This window comes from Egretta garzetta, unplaced genomic scaffold, assembly GCF_000687185.1.
Source record: "Egretta garzetta isolate BGI_Z169 unplaced genomic scaffold, ASM68718v1 scaffold97, whole genome shotgun sequence".
NCBI lineage: Eukaryota > Metazoa > Chordata > Aves > Pelecaniformes > Ardeidae > Egretta > Egretta garzetta.
The window spans coordinates 680,590-702,157 of NW_009260135.1; the positions used below are offsets into that span (position 1 = coordinate 680,590).

A 21,568-nucleotide genomic window follows, 5' to 3' on the forward strand; every position below is an offset into this window, starting at 1 on the left:
TGATGTGGCTAGCAAAAACATAAAATGTTTGCCATTCTAAGGACTGTAAAAAAAAAAAATTGTAGAAGACTTGCAGGAAATAAATCCTCCTCTGGATATCTTTCAGCTCCTAACCAGTTAACAATAAGGAATAAATTTGGCCTTCTATAAACATTTCTGCACCAACTCTTGAAGGTATTGGTATTTTCTGTGTGACAAAGAATATGGAGCACAGAACAACGTTCTTCATGCACAGAGAGATAATCCATCAATGTTAGCTTTTACATGGCATAAAATACAGACCCTTAGCTCCCCGAGACAGTCACTCAACTACCTGGGATGTTAAACTCCAAAAGGGCCTAGGAACACTAACCAAGTTGAGCCTTCTTGCCCTGTTTCTATACTTTGGACAGGAGAATCAAGGAAAATACCATATAACTTCATTTTTTCCCGTTGAGCCAACCACCACTCTTTTTCACATTTATTGAAGCCTATAATGAAAATCTGCACACTGACTCCAGTGACTGAGCCAACCGCAGAGTGTTTAATAACAATTATCCTTTACCAAATAGATGCTAGACAGCTATTGCTTTTGAGACAAACTGAGCAAATGTGGAGAGTGACATGGCATAACACATCCCAGTGCTTTATCAGAGGATGCGCTTCAAGCATTTTACTGTCCTAGTGGGTTCATGACTGAAAAAGTCACCAGGTAAGAGTTCACTAGCTACTCACAGCTGGTCTGAGAGCCCAGTTTGTGCTCCCAAACATCATGCAGCTGCCGATATTCTTGCTGGGCCAATTCAAGCCTCTGCTGTTTCACTTGATAGATCTCCTTCTGTGCAGCAATCGCCTCCTGGGCCAGGACAAGATAGTCTTTCAGCATATGTTCCTGCTCCCGCCGCCATTGCACACGAGGGTCTTCTATCTGTGTAGTTTCTTAGAGAAAAAACAGGAGGCAAGATCAATGGAAAGCAGGTTAGTACTGCTGCCTGGAGAAGCTCCACTATTTATGGCAGTATTTTAAAATAGCCCCTTGCCCCATCCCTTAATAAAAAAGTAGAGTAAGGACATTTTCCTTTTTTCTTAGGAGGGGACCACTGGAATCCAATGAGCCCTGCCACGCTGAATCACTGCATAGAACAATTTGTGACAAAATCATCGTACAACTCTCCAACTCTGCTGCTGAGCCATCCTGGCTCTGCCCCTTAAAACATCCACACAAGCATAAGCACACACAGGCTCTAAGATACTGACACTGACTGTTAGACTTATCTCCATTGTAACTGCTTTAGAACATTTCTATTAAACCTCTACTACTTCACTGATAAAAAACTTTCAGAAAACATCATTGCCACATGACTGCGTTATACTGCATCTGACAACATGAAAGCAATTACAACTCTGCCCATCCTCTTTGGCTGCCAAGTGGCTTTTGTTGAAAAGGGGAAAGAAAACCTTCTCACTCAGATTCCATAGGTAAGTAAAAATAAAGACTCATTAAATCACAGAATGTATTCATGAAAGCATCTCAAATGGCATTATATAAACAGCATCTCAGAGGGGGAGTAAACACTTCTTTCACTGAAAGTAGGCAACAGCAGTAAATCACTGCAGAATACAGGAGGCGGAGTTTAAGGAAAATATTTTTTGGTAACATAGGCAACGCAGTCATGAACAGCTACATCACTTCCATCTCTGTTACCCCAACACAACCAATACATCTCTTTTCAGGTTTCTAATCATGAAAAAGGCAAAAGGTCACAGACACGCAGCTAGTCCTAATACTAATTAGGCAAATTTATTGTCAGTATTTGTCTCAGTTTTGTGAAGAAGTGTCCAAAATATTTTTAATTTCTCTTTCAAGGCTATTATATGTTCTTGCTTGGAACAGGTTCCACTATTCAGTTGACTAAGTGCTCTAAACTGTCTAAACTACTGTGCTTGAATAAGGATGCCTAGTTACCACATAATGAATAATTAATAAAAAGGAGCTGCTTGAAACTATCAGTAGGAATCTAATCTGCATATCTTAAAAGCCTCTTTAAATATTTAGGAAAAGCTGCCATGGTGGAAGGTATAAGCAGTTCTTAAATGAGTCAGGTGTAAGACTAACACTGCAATACACAGGATGTAGGGAAGAGAACAGTTTGACAACAATCCTAGGAGCAGAATGAGAAATAAAGGATTTTACCCAAGGGATGGACACTCAACCATTTTCGCAAGCTGTCCATGATCATGCTGTGGAGAAAATTAACAGGATACTCCAGCAATAACTGGTTTTAACAGTATCTCAAGACCCGAAAGAACACATGGTATTTCAAGTTACATAGCAAAGAAGCTGGCAAAAGATGATTAAAAAAATACTTTTAAGAAACTTAACAGTACAGTTTGTAGAAGCATTTCAACAAAAGGTCCTTTACAGGTCCTGCTTGCAGAAGCAACATTTCAGCTGACGTAATGTTAAAGCTAAGCCTGGACCTGAAAAACTGCCCCGAAATAACCTGAGGAAAAAGCAGCTACTGGTGCCCTCCCAGACAGCACTGTGGTCTCTCTGAGAGGGAGCAGAAGAAGAGTCAGGAAGGCACAGCAGTGTATCAACTGAAAGAGTCTGAACACCCCAGGCTTCCTGTCTCTATTCTTGGCCCCCGACCCCATTTGCCAGATAGCCATTACCCACACCCAGATGGAGTTAATGCCTTTACTCCATAGTTGAACCAGAAGGGGACAGTCTGCTGCAAGTTACCTGGAGAGCTACCCCCCACATTCCCACGCACGCAGCTTCCCCGGACCAAACCGTATGAACAAGCACCAGAAACAATGACTCACTACTCCTAATTTCAAGTTTAATGAGTATGTTGGCAAAGTACCCACGACTCTTGAAGTCTAATTCAGGACACTGGGTCGTAAGTCTACCTGTACCTATGGCTTCTTCAAGCATGGTTATTTCCAGTTTTGCCTTAAGCTAGCAGCCCATTCTTCCTATAATCGCAAGAAGGGTGGTGGAAGCTGCTGCAGGCAAATCCCTCCATTACAAGCAACCAGGAGGAAGACTATAAAAATCTGCATCATCCTGAACACCTCCATTAAGTGATGAAACACTGATACTGCCCCAAACACACACATCACCTGACAAAGTGAACGCTTGGCAGCCAGCTCATGGAGAGGATGGACAACACTTATGTTCTGAAACTGCTTTGTGCCCAGTTTTCTAAATATTCACCTCAACCTTTTCTGTAATCACGGCACCAACTGTATCCCCTTGATTGCAGTTTTGAGCTTTGATTTTCAAACATGTAATAACAATCTACGAAAATGTTCACCAAGGGCTCCTGATTCTGTCCCAGCTACTGAGAAACACAAAATACATTCCCAAGTCAGATGAAAGGCCTACAGAAATGCAGGCTATTACATCATTTGTTGTCTTGTGAATTTTTAACTTAATGTTGAGCTTGTAATAAATAAATCTGGTTGTTTCATGTTTGAAGAACGTAGTCTTACTATGCTATGCTTACTATACTTAACAGCATCGGGCAAGAAAATCATTGTTTCTTTGTGCAAATCAAATTCCAAAGAAGTTCTCCCAGAGAGAGACACTGAGGGCTATGCATTAATACTGTACTAGGAATATTCTGGGTACTCAATTAAATTTAACTGTATTTATTTTGCCTCAGAGAACACTTCTAACCTTCTCTCCATCTCACTTTTTTTTAATGCCTCCTGGCTTTAGATTTAATTTAGGTCTGTCCTTGGGCTTGTTTCTGATAATTAGTCTCAAATACTTCAAGTGTGCAGCAAGAACCAACGTGCCTCCATCCCCTTCATACCCTCTGATGATGGTTCCTTCCTGCATAGCAAATCTGCAAGAGACCTTGGAGAGGAAGAAAGTTTTGGATGTTCTCCAGAGGATACTTCAACATAAACCACAAAGATGAGCCTCTTGATTAGCTGAAGGTAAGTAGATATGGTTTATCATGATTTGGATTAGAGCTGGCATAAGAAATAGGGTCACAATTTTGTTTCTCTTCTTTTTAACCTTTTAATTGAAATTCTAGGTCAAGCTTCTGGCATCCCATAGAAGTAAAACTTTTTAAGAGCAACTAATATTAAGCAGGTGTCAGCATGGTTTGAAGCCTCCTCTGCACGCCCTTGAAGGCTGTGGTGCTTCCGAGTAGCACAGACCAGGGGTAACTGCCCCAGACCACATAGGGCTAAGACCTGCAACCAGGTCTTTGCGCATTCACCTGGTGCCAACTCAAACATACAACTAAGATCATGTTTGATTTGTCCCACCTACATGTTGCAGTTTTTGCTAGCTGAAACACTCAGGAGATCCAACAAGCTTCTATGTCCCACAGCAGGCTTCAGCTCAAGGGTTTTTTTCCTTTACCTGAACTGTGTCCCCCCAGGATCACAGCTAGCCATCCCTGTTTAGGCAAATGCCAGTGGAGTAAGTTAGTGTCCCACTTTTGGCCAGGATGGGCCACAGCGACAATAAGCACTCAGCTTCCTCCAGTGTGGATAGGAGGAGATGACAAATGAGAAGATAAAAACACATCTCAAACTGAAGAGAAAGTTCAGAGGGGACAAATAAGAGACTCTTGGAAACATCCTCTCATTTTACTTGAGCCAAGTTTTTCCCCGTGGTCAGGGGTGACCCTGATGTTCACTTCAGAAGGTGGGCTGAAGATTATTTCTTTTGGGGACAATGCCAGCTCCCACGGCATTCCACCATGCTTACATCTACTGCAACAGTCCGTGTCACTGCCTGGTAAACCAGAGGAAACTGATCCAAGGGAAAAACCACCAAGCCCCACAGATGTTTCACTAGGAAAGGACAAGGAAGAAACAGCTTCCCCAAAAGCATTGTACAGGTAAAACTGAATTGGCAGGAACCTCTTAATCCAACACTGCTGCCTAACATAGCAAAGCCCTTCAGGGGCACGGGAAGGTGGCATGCCCCTGCCTCTGGGCCTTGAGCACCCTGGTAGGCACCTCTCACATCCCAGCACCTGATACAGCAAACCTCCAACCACCACAGAAGGGAAGAGAACTCCAACCGTACTTTTGACTCCTCTGGAGAGCTTGCCCAGGCCCTTCTCCCTTGTCTTCCACAGTCATGAAAACATTAAATCACTGAGAAAGAGGTAAAAAGAAGTCTTAACAAGACTTCTAAACTCAGCTCTTACTCCTTTTGAAAGCGTGGTCAGCACCCAAGTGAGTCTGGTAAAAGCATTAAGATTCAGACCGTCTTTGAAAAGCAACCTTTTCTGATGAAGTGAAAAGGACACAGGACATGGTCTTACAGAGCTATAGGAGATCCCAGTCTGTGTCTTTCAATCTAGGACCTTCTCAAGCAAAGTTTGTCCAGTTCTGTCCCTTGCAGATCTCCCTTGCGTGATCCTGTATGCTTGTCTACCCTTTCTTCCCCACTATCCTTTCCTGTAAAAGGAAAAATCAAGATCCCCCACCTCACAGAAAAATAGTTAGGATAAGGCCATTTAAAGATATGTAAATACTGTGATACTGGGATGACATAAGCTCTGTAAAAATATTTGTCACATCTGGAGACGTTTGACCTTTGCAGAGGGGAGTTAGCGCTTTTTGAGGATAGGCTTTTTTTCATTCTGCATTTTTAATAACAAGGATGCTAAAACCTGGAAGGTACAGCCTCAGTCCAGGTGAAAATGTGACTTTTCTAAAAAAGGGAAGGGTGTGAAGATAGCAAAGAGAAAAGCCAAAGTGACTTTCACATTTACAAAAAAAAATCTGTAACCTGCTGAAAAAAAATTGCCGAAGTTCTCAGTTGAAGTGCTAGAAGCAGATTTAAAAAGAATAAACAAACAAACCCACAACCAAAAAACAACTACACCAAAACCCCCAAAAAACTTCAAGGCACTTTTGTCTTGTAGAAGTTTTTCTCTTTGCATGAGTTACAAACACCCCCAGAAGGGCCTGGGCATGGTTCTGTTGTGAACTTCTGGAGTGCAATTGGAGCTGCTCTGTAAAGTGAACCAAAGTCACTGATTTATTTTATTTTGTTTATTGCTTTTTTCAGGTGATTTATCCTAGCACAACCCCATATAAATCTCCTAGAAACGTCTGTAATGATATATCAAGTTCTGTATTTTCTTATAATTCAAATGAGCTTATAAAGTTTAACACTTCTGGTCTATCAAGCAATCTAACAGAGACAGTAAGCAGTGGCTGAGTTCGAGGATACAGAATAAAAAAGCCACAAGCCTGAACTTAACTCTTTTCCAACTTACACCCTCTCAGGATATCCCAAGCCCACTTGAGAATTTCCTCCCCTCCAGTAAAGGCACTGCGAACCGCTGCAGCTCAGGGAGCTCTTTCAGTCTATCCCTGCCAGGGGAATAAACGCAGGACCTTTGCACTGTTTCCGATGGTCTTGCCACAAGGACAAATTCCAGACTAAGAACAAACTCCAGATCATTGCTACCTAGTTGGACTCCTCGGTAGAGCCAAATCTTACAGAGGTGTGTCCATAATATCAGCTTGAGTGTGACTGCTGATTTGGAGACTGAAAACCAAAAGGCCTCAAATTCCTGTTTTAGAGAGGAAAGTAACTTGTACAATAGAGGACAGGATTTGATTTCACGAGCTGCAGATCTCATCTACTCTAAAGCATGCTGTTAGCTATTTTGTGGTTTTGTGTTCAGTGTATTTTAGCACAGGCACAGAACAATCACTCTGTAAAAATACAATAACATGTCACTTACTGGTGTTGTGGTCTATGTAATAAACTCCAACCTGAGGGTCATAAGCTTCTTCCCATCCTAACGGCAATTCATCACTAATGCAGTCTGCAAAGGTTAGTGGTTTAGTATACCTGAAATGCAAAATAATATTTAGGATGAATAAAAGAACATTCCCACATGTCTATTCCAAACAACTGACCAGAAAACAAGTACCAAAGGGCTTCAGTATAGAAAACAAAGAAAGTTGAAAACTATTTTAAAGCTTTTGTTCTTATCATAGTCCAGAAACTCTTCCCTTTCTTCAGCTGAAGTTACAGCAAGATGAATTCATTCTGACAGAGCTCCCGAGCCTTGCCCAGCTCAGCCAGTACTCGCTCAACAAAAGAACATTAAGAACTTTGCCAGAAACAATCCTCGCCTCTCAACTGAAAGAACAAGACTGTTTGCAGGCAAGGCCTGTATCAAAAATATGTAGACAAGAAGGAGCAAGATGAGAAATGCAATTTGCATAGCATGAATAATTAAGGTTGCACAATCAATAGCAAGTGCTGAGGACTGTGGGACCACTTGTCATGCAACTCCACTCATTTGCATTGCAATATGTTCTGTTTCATTAATGACAAACTAGATTAGTTTCTCAGTATCACGACAATGTGTAACCCACTCCATCCAAATGGGGAAGCATTTCCGCAATACTGCTCCAATGAGTTTTTCTATTAGAGACCACATCCAGCAAGTCTGAAGGCTTGTATGGCTAAACCCAAAGCTTGGCGTCCCCACTCTTTAAGTGATCCCACAAATTTTAGTCACTGAAAACACGCTGCTTCCCTCCCTTCAACTCTGACCTATCGAGGTTCAGCTTGCACCAACAAAACTAACCAAGTGCACCACCGCAGGTAGGCACAAGCCAGGAAGAACTAAGGCAGGTAGCTCATACCCAGCTGTCACAGGCCCACAGATCCATCACACAAGCCCAAGGCATCGCACATGGCCCATCTGGAAAGGGAGCCGTGACTTCGTGCTGGGGCCTGCAAGTCAGACTTACCAGAAGAGCCCTTCAGGCAGAAAGCACAGGACACACCATAAACCACCGCAGCCCCTCTCTAGCAGTTATGCTGCACATACTAAGGGCAACTCGGTCAAAAAGCAGCAATGGAACCATACCAACCTCTGCCGCACCCAAGTGGCGTGCCACAGGAAGGTAAGGTGGTTAAGAAAGCAATTTTCCAACCCACTGTAAGAGACCGAACAGGTTTGCAGAAAGTCTTTCATATCCAAAGGTAATTCAGCAGGGCTGGCAGTCAGATAAAGAGTTTTATAAAGTTTTGAGCACATCTGAGTATACCAACTGGTAGCCTCATATTAACATCTTACAGTCAATCATTAGTGCAAAGGGGAATTTTAGGAAAAAGCCTCCAACCATAAGAGGTTCAATGCAAAATCAACATCTAATGACTAACATAATTCCCGCCTCAAAACATGGAAGCCTGGTACATAGTAAGAACAAGGTGGACACATTTCTGTAAAAGCTATGTGAGCAACCAAGATCTCTACTTACCCGCTGCTGCATTTCGCTTTCAACACCTTTGCCATCTGAAACAGTGCTTGAATCACTATTTTCTCAGAAAAGTTCAATTTAATTTAAAGCTCTGCAGAGCAAAAAGGACTCAAGAGCTTCACAACATAGACCATGAAACTTTCTCAATGACGTTTCACTGAAAGGTTTATTTTTACTGTTCTTAATCTAGACTGTGTACCAAAAGCCTGTTTGTATAGAAAATGGAGATTACCTGAAAGTAAGATAGAATCTCAGTACTTCTGATTGCTATCCCTTATCACGTTTTTCCCTGTGGATCAAGCTGTTTCCTCAGCTCAAGAGTATTCAGCATGTGCTCCTCCGAGTTGATCAAGTCAAAGATGCACAAGGGTAAAAATGCAGAGCAAGGTCAGATACAAGCAACGATCTGGAGATAACGCAGATGAAAGTGCTGCTGCAAATGTGTCAGCAATTTTAACTTAAAGACTAGGGTTAGAATTTTCACCTCTCTGAAAACTGAACTGCTGACATTAAATAAAAGCAAGTGGAAGCAGGAGAGGTAGAGAAGAGGGAAGGAGCAGCGCTAAACACCAGACCCCAGAGGACCTGCTCTCATCCCTCAGAGGAGCACAGGCACACTGGGAGGACAGGGCAGGTAACAGGAATCACAGCTTGCCCTGCCCTGGCTGCCCCAGCGCCTCCACTGTGCCGCACGGCCGGGCACGGCCGCAGCTGGGCTCCCCTGGGCAGAGCAGGATGCTGCCTGCAGGCTCAGGGTGCTCCTGAGAGTGCCTTCTCCTTCAAACCCGTCAAAACAAACACAGAAAAACCTCAGTGTCTTCAGGATGATCGTGCATTTACAAAAAACAGAACAAAAGACAACCACAAGAACTGGTCTCCTCTATTTTCTTGAGACTTACTTAAGAATCAAGCTGATATTCAAAAGCTGTCTACGGCTGGTCTCAACTTCAACACACATCAGGAAAACCACCTTGACAATCCTTCAATGTAACTGCTGAGGACTTGTGTTGTAGTAGTTATTTGATTGCCCTGATAAGCATGACATTGTTCTCCCATGCCCACATAGTTTATTAAAAAAAAAAAAAAAAAAAATCAGCAAAAAATTTTCACCCTATAGCCCATGATAAAGCCTAGATTTAATGCTTATTAGATGTTACTTGGAACAAGGAAAAGGAGGAAAAGTTAGTATATATTTATTTGTAAAAATATTTTTAAAGTCAGCAGGGATAGAGCGTGCCATCTAGCCCACACAAAGTCCAAGTGGTCTTTTCCAGGGCATCATTTGATTAAGTAACACTCGAAATACTGCTGTGAATTGGTTTTATGATTGCTGTTTTGCTACTTCTATAGAGAGCTCTGTCAGAAGAGGTATCATTTCATCCTGGGTTTGCACAGTCTCTAACCTTGTACACCAGCTTCCATTCATCCCTAAGGATTGATTAGACCAGAAACCAGGCATTTCCCACGTTCCAGCCACAGTGCTCAGCATCTTTGCTGAGTGATCCCAGCAAACATCCCTCAACATGGGGCAGTAATTAACCCCCTACTTAAAATATATTAGGTAAAGGTGTGCTGCAGGTATAAAACATACCTCAGTAGCTTAATTTTTTGTTACACACTGAACAGAGTTTTATGCAGCAGAATGCTGCTCAAGAATCACATCTAAGTTTAAAATCAAAAGCGTTGAGCTGCACTATCAGCCCCAGGACTTGGGACTACTTTCGTCAGTGAATGGCACTGTAGTGCCAACTTTGATGCTCCGAAGTTTAATACCAAACTCATAAAGCTTCTGCTCAGCTTCTGTCCAGTCCCATTTTGCTAGAAGCAGCTGAATTCCTTCTAGATGTGCTCAGAAACGGACAGACTCTATAAGAAGCCAGGAACAAGCAACTGAAAGATGCTTATTCCTATTTTCCATATGAAGTGTAATGCATGAACTACATCCAGTCAGTTCTTTCAGTTGGAATTTTGGAAAAAGGGAGGAAAAAAAGCAAGGCAGGACTGGTCTGCTATGGCAATGACATAAGTCAGCTGGAGACTTGCCAGTTACTAGGGCTCAGACAATAATTTCACCTTTGGGATTCGTATTTTCAGCATACCTCACAAGGAGCATCCACCACCAAGCACGGACTAGTGATGTCCTCCCTGGCTGACCGCAAGCTTGCCGACTATCCCAGTTGTACAGAGGACTAAGTATTCATTAAAGGAGAAATCTGCCGTTCAACGAGCAAATAGAAGGGTAATTAGTTTTAGAGTTCAGAGAGTAATTCCATTTATTACAGACAACATATGTCATATAGCTATTTCTCCAAATAACTGCAGCTTCATAACCAAATTACTTACTCTTCTAAACTCCTTTCTCTTGCTGTTGTGGGAAAAACTGGCACAAATCAAAGAAGCAATGCTACAATTACAGATGAAAGACATGCAATGTCGTGCAGCCAGACTACGAATAAAGCATAAAAAGAAAAAGGATATTATTGCCTTGTTTTAAGATACAATTTTAGGGGTTGTTAAGAAGACTGAAATAAACCAATTTTCCAGAAGGGTTCCAAAATCCATCACACTCACCAATGTAGCATGACGGATTAAACAAGCAAAAGGTAAAGTTTCTTTCTCACAGCAAGACATGATTCAGTTACTGTATTATTTCTGCATAAACCAGGACTCTTTCTTCATGTGGGAAGTTAAAGCTAGGGCAGAACTGTTTCTTTTGAAACATCTCCTTTGCAATTCACAAAGCTTCCTAGCAGCCTTGCAAAAATCTCATCAACTCAGTCAAACCACATTATCATATAATAGGTCCTCTCTGTAGCTAGACTCAAAGCAGCAATCTAGGAAAATGGACCCCTTTCACCCACTGCGCTTATAAATAAAGGAAGGAAACCTACAAAATGATATATGCATTCCTTACACCACCACCACCACCACCCCCCCCCCCCCAATTGCTTTATTTCTTAATAAAGCTTCTGGTAAACTCAAAATGCATTCACCTTAACCCCATTGGGGAAATCCACAGATATATTCATCCAGCTTTCAGAAGAAAGCAATGCACCCAAAAGTTCAGAAAATCCTGACTTTGACTTCTGATCTCCAGTCACAAAGAGGGAACCAAAGGAGAAAGCTTACAGTCTGTAGGTATAGCATTTTTAATTAAACCCACACTAGTCTAGTTAACAGACAACACTTTCAGACACATGATTTTGTCTGCATCTTCCAGACACACTCGCTTTGCTCGGGTGCCCTTTAGAGCATCAGTTAGGCCAGACCTGAAATGCTTCATCCACTTCTAAGCTGGAGGCTAAACTTGGTGTGGAGCTCCTACAAGAGAAACCAGCTTGAACTAGAGAAGATATTTGTAAGTCATAGCCTAACTCTGGCCTTCTAGCTCACCAAAAAGCAACCCACATGTTTATCTCCTATCAACTCACCTGTAGCTCATGTTCATCCTACCTGTGACTGCCCTTCCCCTACTAGCTAAGTTTTAGTCAGGGTCATTTTTTTAGGAACATTTAGTGCATTTATCAATTTCCATCATATTTTCTTAGTTTTCAATATGTTATTTTTTCATTTGATTTCATTCAAGAAATTCAAATTTACTTGAGCAAGTGGAATTGCTCATTAGGACACCTGGAAACCAGGTGCCCTCAGCAACCACCATGCACAGCAAGTCAAGGACACCATTCAGAAACTAATCCTGATAACAGAGGCAAAGGATAACAGCATTATCCGCCTCCCTAACCTGCAGAGTACCTTACAGTCTTCAGGCAGAGGCAGGCTGAGGGGAAAGCCATTGCCCACCCAGTGAACGCACCAAGACGCTTCCACCTTTGCGAAACGTTTGCCCCCAATAGCTTGGGTATTTGTACAGCAAATGATGTTCAAATCCCGCTCCCACAGTAGGAAATACAAAGTTAGCTTCCTAGCTCTAGTTTATAAGTCACATCATTTTTAAAATGAGAAGGGTTTCTATATTTCTTATAATTTTTGATCTATCACCTTCAGCTTCTTTCACAGATAAAACTGGAAGCCAATGTTACCATGTGCAAACACTATTAAATGAAAACTTGCTCATCTCCAATTCAGAAAGCCTTTCTATAGTCTTTAACTCCACTGCTGTCAGTCAAAAACCTCATTACACAGGAAACGGAAGGCAAATAATCCTTGTATAACAAGTTTTTGATTGACACAAGGTTTGTTAAACACAGCCCTAAGATCACAGAGGTTCCTGACAAGAGCAGGAGATGGGTGAACTGTGCCACCTACAAATCTGGAGCTAATACTACAAAGGTAACAGAAATCAGTTCTGAACTTCTTAAATCAGGAAATGTTATTTTTGTAATTACTGGATTTCAGTGCCAATTGGTGACCTACAGTAATCTAGCAAACCCACACACAGCTTTTTAGTCAGGCTCACAGCTGTGAGTACATATGTGCCTGTACACGTATGTGCTGACAGCAAATGTCCTTGGGCCACCAAGACATTCAGCAGCTATAAACCAACACTGGAGTGCCAAGCTTCTATGCTGTACGTAAACCCACTTAATCCCTATGTTTGCAGGGTTCCTCAACCCCCCCAGCACAGTAAAGCCATTTAAACAACAGAGCCTTATTTTAATCAGTTCAGTACAGATCACATGGCCTTATGCGAAATCCTTCATGGCTCTGTATGGGTGAAACTACAGACCAGGGGATTTCCTGCAGTTCCCTGTGCCGACAGCAGTGGCTCACGGCGTGCGGAACACAGGTAGCACCTGGATCACTCAGGACCTTCGTGTCAGCTCCTCCTACAGCTACAGCATCGGCCACCAAAACCTAACAGCTTAACAGCTCCGTTCATTTCTCCCCTTCCCTCCTGCACTCGCAGGTATGCGGCAAGTGTACGAGGCATACAGGATTCATGGGCAAGTCAAGCAAGATAACAAAATTTTGAGTTCTGGCAGGTATTTCCACTCATACCTTTTCTCTTACAAAACCAAATTGTTTTTAAACCCAGTATCTTGTGGGAGAAGCTTGGAGTCAGGTTTTATTTTCAATGGCTTTTACTGCAACTTTCCCTGCCCTCCCAGCATTTCTTCATTTCTCATTTGAATAAAACTCACTGCTTATTATGTGCCAGGATGTGCTACACGGACCAGGATAAAGAACAGGCAAAAAGCACCTCAATTCCAGCTGCAACACTGGGGTAGCTGTATGCAAGAACCCCGTGGGTCCGAGGTTTGAGGAACCTGTTAATGGGCAGAGCTCCTACTGTAACTCAGAAGGCTGCTGCAAGAATCATTGCTAGGACTCTCAACACAATGACATACAAGCTTCTTTAGTTTTAATGAGGTCATCTCATTCTCAAGGCAGACGATGATTATTTTTAAACTTCAGCGTAGAAAAACCTATCGCTTTGCAGACAAGTTTTCTAGGACTACACCAATCTCCTCCTCACAAAAGCTTTTAAAAATAGACTCCCACACACTTATTACTCAACTTGGTGATCCAGCCCTCAGACACACCGGGGCTATCTGTTACTATAGTAACTATTTTCCCTGGGAGCATCTTCTCTCACTGCAGGGAGAATTGCCCTTGGAGGCTGGAGGTGTGGCAGGGAAGAGGCCCTGTTTTATGATCTTGCTGGTGAAGCTTTCCTCACCCCGTCACCACACACCTGGGCACGATGAAACACTCCCTTGGATTCCCACTCCAACTGCAATTTAAGGAAAAGGTGATGAGAACAGCTCATCCCTAACAGCCGGTATCCTCAGCAGCGACACAACGGGCGGCTCTCGGCCAAGCGACACCCTCAACTACACCAAAACCTCAGCAACCACAGCGGTTTTAGAAAGGGAGAAGGGAGAAGTAATTCAGGACCACCATAAGCAGATATGAATGGGAAAGTGCTTCCCAGGTAACACGGAGAAGCCTTTAAGAAGTGATCACAAGTCTGGGAAGCTTCTTAACAGTGCTCCGAGGAATCAGATGAGAGATCAAATATGACATGTCAAAGTTTTGGAAGCCAGACATTATTCCAAGACCCACACAAAGGTGTGGTCACCCCGAACTCTAGTTACCTCAAACAGATGTCATTTCAACGCCTGCCAGCATGCATGCCGTTGCAGCCTGGTCCTGGTCTTTCTGTCATAAAGGGTAACGAGGAACAGAACAACACCCTTACTGTAAAAATGGGGTCAAGTCTGAGAAGAACAGCTTATTTCAAGTTGTTGCTGTAAATCAAACACATTTGCTTAAATTACAACCTAAACATCACCAATAGCAACGCCCTAAAAAAACCAACAAAACATCTCAAGCAACTCAGACTGCAGAGCTGTTTTTTTTTCATAAGTAGTTTCCTTCGTTGCCATGGTTATTGAGCATCTTCTCAGCCTCCCAAAGATACCTCATCTTGCATCCCCTCCTGGCCCTTGATGCTCCAGGCATTGGGCCACCTCTGGGATAAGCAATCCCAATATCTATCCTAAGAGCTTATTTTCTGAGCTATCTTAATTTTAAAGAGTTTTATTGGCACTCAAGAGCTCAGTGATGTCCTCTCCTGCTCTTTGGCCAGCACATTAGAATAACCCCTGCACCTCATTAAGGTGATCTTGAGTTGTATGTAATTTGCTAATTTGGACCCTCTACTTCTTTCACATGAGCAGGCAGCATCCAATTTCTTTTTCTACAGAAATTAGTCACATGCTGCCCAAGTACATTCTACACAAAGCAGATCAGGAAACACCAAAGACACCTGAAGTCAGGCAGTAGCCTGTATTTTGAGCGTTCCAAACACAAATACATGTATACTTTTATAGTAATACATTTCTATTACTCAAAGAGACTCATGGAAGCGTTGAGCTATATAATACACAATTTACCACCCCACCAGCCACAGCGAGCATGCCTAGTACGTATCAGTTGAACAGCGGGCTGCTCGCTTGTTCTAGCCACTTCTGGAAAGGCTTGCGTGTTTACAAGCTCTACTTTGCACACAGTGACAGTCTGTTTGCCCATGCATTTCTTTTCAGTACAGATCATTTACCCCTGGAAGTAAAGAACTACTAAGTTATTTGCGAGAAGACTATCAAAAACCACTTACAGATTTTAGATCATTCCCAGAGATTAACAAACTGGTTCTGCCAGCAGGAGAGAGGCAGGAGGTCAGTCATACCTTCTTAATCACTCAGATGCAAAATTCCTGGGATAGTTCAAGGTTAAAAAGTCAGGAAATGGGAGTTGAGGCTTCTCACAACATTAACTTGCCTGCCAGCCTGTATATCCTGCGTGCTTTCCTGAACACATTAAGCAGAAAAGGTATAAAAGAGTAAGGTACAACTTCATGAGAACAGTGTAACACTACACTAAACTAAAGCATGCAAGAGTTGGAATTTAACCGTGCAAGTAATTCAAATGTCTTTAGTTTTAAACAGTTGAAGTTGTTTTTTTTAACTTTGCCTTCAGTTCTTCCAGGATGAGAAGCAGCCATGCCACCTGCACAGCCTGAATAGATTAACTAAAATCAAGTCAGCTCTCCCCTCACTTGGAGGTTCCGCTGTTCTCAAAGGGGACTGGTCACTTCACAGCAATGGGTAAATTGCCTATCAAACATCCAGGCAGAGTAGTTAGACTAGCTTCTTGGCATATTTGAGAGCTTATGAGCTGGAAGGCTTGTCTCTGTTCTTGCAGCCTGCACTCCTACTTCTCTGAAAGGCTGCCTATAGCATGGGTGGCAGCAGTTTACGTTGGCAAGATGCCTCAAGACAGAGGTGTACAGGACAGACTCGCCCCCCCCAATACAGCTCCTACAGCAGGGAACCAATAGCTACTGTCACAAAAAGATAAATATTTGAGATTTTGGCAATGAGGCAAGTATTGAACAATTGCTGTACCTCAGCATTGGGGAACACGTTATCCCATGGACGGCAGCGTGCAGAGCCAGGCAGCAGCAGAGTGAGCACTGGGCTGACCATTTGGATGTCTGTAAAGGGGAACGGATTTGTGGTTCACACCACAGTCTGACTTCATCAGGCACTGAATTTTCACTTCATGTATGGCAATTAAAAACCTTAACTCTATGAGAAGCAATGCACGTTGCTGTATTTCTTACCAGCATGTTCTATTGCTACTGTGATAAAGAGTGGTGTGACAGCAAATACCTCCTGCAACACTACCAGCTCCTGTGCCCTTTATTCCCGTGGCATTTGAAGTGGAAAAATAGACAACTCTAGGACGGCATCATGGTGCTCATCTAAGCTCCCTAGTCTATCCAAAGTAGAAACCAAGCATTGCTGGTACAGAAGCCTGTTTAGAAAGGCACAAGGGAGGCACAGGAGGTGGGTTTTACACACACATAGTTTGCATGCTGCCCCCCAGTCCACCTACTAGCACTGGGCTAATTGCTAACTCCGTACAGCAGCTTTAGTAGGACTGCCTGCTTGCTATTCCTGCATTATAAACATTCCTGAGTTACATAGCTATTTGACATTCCCGATTCCCAAACAGCAACATTAGCAGGCTCTTTGTTCTGCACCACTTGCAGCAGCAGGGCATCACCACAGCCTTCTCTGCTCTTTACCCTAAGACAGATCAGCTGCAGCCACTTTGCTTTTACGCAATGCCCAGATCAGTTCTGGAAGCATTACTTCACTGCTCTCTGACCTGACAGCAGGCTGTCAACTCGGAAATCTTGTCCACATAGAGCTGAATCCAGCTACACATAGGAAGTGATCAAGTCAAGCGAACCCCAAAGAGGCCTAAGTGCAGCCATAGGAGGACATGGGCCCCTTCAGTACCGTTGTAAACTCAGCAGCACCAGGTATGAACAGGAATGTTTCTGGCTGCCCAGAAGAACCAGAGGAGATGCCTGGTCAAGATGATCTTGGAGCAGTGGAGAACACAGAAGAACAAAAATCCTTCTAGTCGCAAAGTAGCTGTGAATTCAAGATACAGAACACATACTTAAGCATAAGCATCGCCCTGCAGACTGTAATCCATGCCATATCCTTCAAGAGGGGCAAACCAAAACTATTTTAACAGACTCAGCCTTGCAGGTTAGCACTGAAGACAGCCTTTGGAAGTGAAGGCATGGACACCTCACTTCTGCTCCGAAGAGGAGAAAGCCCAGGTTACACAGCACTCAGCTCATGGACGGAGCGACTGCTGAAGCATATAAGCAGCTGGAATTCACAGTATCAGCTTCACTATCTACTACTGTTGCTATTAGTGTTGATGCAATGCCTTCTCAGTTCCTGAAAAGTCATGCTGTATAAAAATAAACAGAAGTGTCAAAACAAGAACAGATGTCTAGAACAACCTCGGGAGAGTAAAGCTTTAGAAGATGTAAAGAGTTAGAAGCATAAGATAAGAGCATACAACTAATAGGTTTAGTACCTTCTTCATCCAGAACAACAAAACCTCGATTTACTATGTAGTTAAGCCACAAAAAAAAATATGCCAAACTTTTTATAGACAGAAATATACAAAACACAAAACATAGCTCAGTACTTCACACATGGCAAGGGAGTCAATACAAATCAACAACTATTGAAGTTTGCTCACTCATTTGAGGACAGCAAAAATGAGATCTGCACCACCAAGTGAGTTAATTGATTTACTCTTCCCAAACATCATTTATTTTGAATGATCCACTATCAATATGTTTTGCCAACAGATTAGATTTGTGTTAACATAGAAGTTGTAACACCACTTGCTCTTTGCATTCCCCTTCCCCACCCATCTCACACAGCTTAAAGCCCACCTGCGGTCCTTCTGCCAGCTCCAAAGTGGCACAAGCAGCCTGCTGAAGGTCTGCATGCCCAGCGCTCAGCTCAGGAAGAAAGAAAATAGTCCATCTGCAGAGAGGCACAGGCCAGGGACTCGGGGACACAGCTCAGACCAAACTGGGAGAAGAACTATGGTTTTGGTATGGTCTACTTTCAAGATGCTGGTACAGTGCCACTAAGGCGAAAGCCTTCTTCAAAGGACAAACATGCATTTTCATCACAGGCACAGCCACACGTATCAGCACCATGGTATCTTGGAACTGGGATGCTGCTCGTAGTATCCTTTGCAATTCCCAGCTGCCAGGTCCAGGGGCTGAGAGGGAGACCCCCTGTGCACAGGGAGCTTCCACGGCTGGAGAGAGCGTGACACCAGGAGGGATGTCCACTCCCTCCTGGACCACCAGTCCCCTCCAGGGACACTGTGCTCATGGGGGACCCTTTCCCTCTTCTTTGCACGGAATTTACACAGCCACAGGAAAAATAAATGAGTTTTCCTAAAGCATTCTAGATTGGTATACGAGACTGAGAAAGGGGACAGTAACTCCTGAATTCAGCACAAGTTTCATTATACGGAGTTGCCTCGTCTCCTGACCAGCAGGAGCATTTTAGTCTTACTCAAAATTTAAAAGAATTTGAGACAAATCCCAGAAGCAACATGTCATTTTTCAGAATTCAAGGGAAAACTCCTTATCAAAAATTCATTTCCCAAGACCATTTACAATTCAAATATTATTGCAGGCAGTATTATCTGAGGATCTCTGTGAACACAAGCTTATGGATGCAATCAGTATCAACTGTTCAAAGAGGATGTAAGTAGAAGGGCTCAGCAGTTAAGTACGAGCAGTAAACGAAATCCCAATCACAAATTACAACCGGCTGCCAAAAAAGCAAGGTGGCATCTTTAAATGTGTGCGTGCATTTGTGTGAAAGTGTCACCTTTTACCATGGGGCAACTGACAGTTATTTTGCTGAAAAGGCACTGGGGAGAAGAGACTACTGTATGTTCTGGCCCGAGGCAGTTAACCCAAGCTACCACCTAATGCAGCGCATCATAATTTTTTTTAAGTGTCCAACAGACTTCTACAGAGGTACCAGGTATCAAAAGCTTTGCAGTTACTCCTCCGCTCAAAAGGCGCAGCATTCCTTTCCACTAAGCAAAGACTCAGCATAGGTACCGCTTCATCACTGCTGCTCGCACTTCATGGTCTGTGTCAGAGACATGCCTTACATAGTCTTACTATTAATATTTAGCTACTGTTTTACTTTAATGTGAGAAAAGAACACAGGAACCTCCTTCCAAAGGAACAATCTTCCTCTTTCCAACATACTCTGGTGAAGGTGACTAAAACCACCTGAGATTGTTTGTGTTTTTTTGGTATCACTGTATTCCTACTTCTCCCATCCCCACTTCTTCCTCACACAACAGATGTGCAAAACTCCTTGGGACCTTGAAACATTATGAACTCCCGACAGCAAAGTTCAGTCAACCACTCTAAATCCCTTTGGAAGCAATAAAACATTCTTTGAAATACTTCTCATAAGAGAAATATTCTAGACAAAAGAAATCAATTGTCAATGGTCTTAACATATTACCTTTGCTTTGGTGTGCTGAAGCTTCTCATCGGTACCAAATTCATCTTTCTCCGCAGTCAGTCTCTTGCTCTTCCAGAGAGTCAACCCTGCTAGCAATGCCTCCAAACTTTGGGAAAAAATAGCAACCTTCTGCATTTTAAAAAAAGGCCAGATTTACAGTACTCCCTCTCAAGGAAGAGCAAAAGATTGCACTTTTTATAAAACAAAATAAAATAAGTCAGAGTAGCCCCTGAAGACTAAATTCTGGGTCTGGTGATGACACTGTAACCTTACTGGTATCAGTGCTGCAGTACAGGAAAGTTTCACCTCCACAGTACTGGCCATTCACCGCTGGAAGTCACAAGGCTAATGAGAACAGCCAAGGCCTCCTACACCCAACATGGTGACTGATTCCTAGAGACAACCAGCATTCGGCTAAGTCAAGCTGAGAGGAAGCTGGTAGTCTTGCAGGCAATTCACTCCTCAAACCCAGGTCACAAACTCTGCACTGGAAAGATGTAGGGCAATGCCTCCAAACTTTGGGAAAAAATAGCAACCTTCTGCATTTTAAAAAAAGGCCAGATTTACAGTACTCCCTCTCAAGGAAGAGCAAAAGATTGCACTTTTTATAAAACAAAATAAAATAAAGTCAGAGTAGCCCCTGAAGACTAAATTCTGGGTCTGGTGATGACACTGTAACCTTACTGGTATCAGTGCTGCAGTACAGGAAAGTTTCACCTCCACAGTACTGGCCATTCACCGCTGGAAGTCACAAGGCTAATGAGAACAGCCAAGGCCTCCTACACCCAACATGGTGACTGATTCCTAGAGACAACCAGCATTCGGCTAAGTCAAGCTGAGAGGAAGCTGGTAGTCTTGCAGGCAATTCACTCCTCAAACCCAGGTCACAAACTCTGCACTGGAAAGATGTAGGTGGGTCTGTATTTAATGATCCTCTCCCCACAACTTTCATCGTAACTGCATGCATGGTGGTTATGGTTTCATTACTAGTGCTTTCAAGGTTTAACACGATAGCCTGCCAAAAGTTAGCTTCAAGTCCCTAAAGGTTCTGTACCTCATTCAGGCTCCTGGCTCTTATGACAGCAGACACACCAGCTTCGGTACTGCCATACTAACTGCTCCATGTTAAGAAGTGAAGAATGTGAATCACAGCAGAACAGGCTGCATTGCAAGCCCACCAGTTTTAAAAGAAATGGTGTGTTCATGCTCTCCCATGCTTTGCCCAGGAGCAGGCTCTGTACATGCAGCATATTCTCTGTAACCCAGCACATGCCAGCCTACCCACCCCGACAGCTCCACCTCTCAACAGAACCAAATACTACTTCCACGAGAGCAGCAGAGGTGATGGCAAGACCACCCACCGCACTCCTCAGCCAGTTGATTCAGCTCATTCAAGTGGGGGACAAGTCTTCACATACTAGAGCTGTCCCAGCCGAAACCAGAACACTGCCCCAGCCAGCAGGAGCAAGCCAATCTCTGTCTCCCAGAGGCCACACCATTCCACAGTAGCTAAAACCAGACTTCTCAAGATCGTTAGCACATATCCAAATTCCTAGCAGGCATCTAGATTCTCTAAAACTGAAAAGGATCCAAATTTCATAAGCAAGACAAAGTTTTTGCCCAAACGCTCTAAGCTAAGCATTTAGAAAGGAACTATCTAAAAGAAAAGACACTTGCAAACACCTGAATTCCTCTAACAAAAAACCCACACAGCACACAAGAGTAAGTTCATATAGCCATGGAGAAAGAGGGAGGGGTTTATTCTATCCTTGTCAAGAGGGAAAAAAAAAACCCACAACAAATTCTAAGAGGGAGGGGGTTTATTCTATCCTTGTCAAGAGGGGAAAAAAAAACCCACAACAAATTCCAACTATCTGCTCCCAAAGTTGCAGTGCAGTCACAGCAGTAAGTACCAGAGTCAAGCTCTAATGACACTTACATTTGTGCAGGAA

At 43.1% G+C, this 21,568-nt stretch overlaps 1 protein-coding gene across 1 annotated transcript in view; it reads right to left on the bottom strand.

The window, feature by feature from the left end:
* WWC1 (WW and C2 domain containing 1) overlaps nucleotides 1-8,294 on the bottom strand; it is a 39,856-nt gene extending 31,562 nt beyond the window's left edge. The window contains exons 1-3 of the mRNA XM_009641605.2: nucleotides 8,260-8,294; nucleotides 6,723-6,832; nucleotides 715-918 (exon numbers count right to left, since the gene is read on the bottom strand). Coding sequence (XP_009639900.2) covers nucleotides 715-918; nucleotides 6,723-6,832; nucleotides 8,260-8,294 — 349 coding nt within the window. The remainder of the gene's footprint in view (nucleotides 1-714; nucleotides 919-6,722; nucleotides 6,833-8,259) is intronic.
* Nucleotides 8,295-21,568: the final 13,274 nt, after the last annotated feature.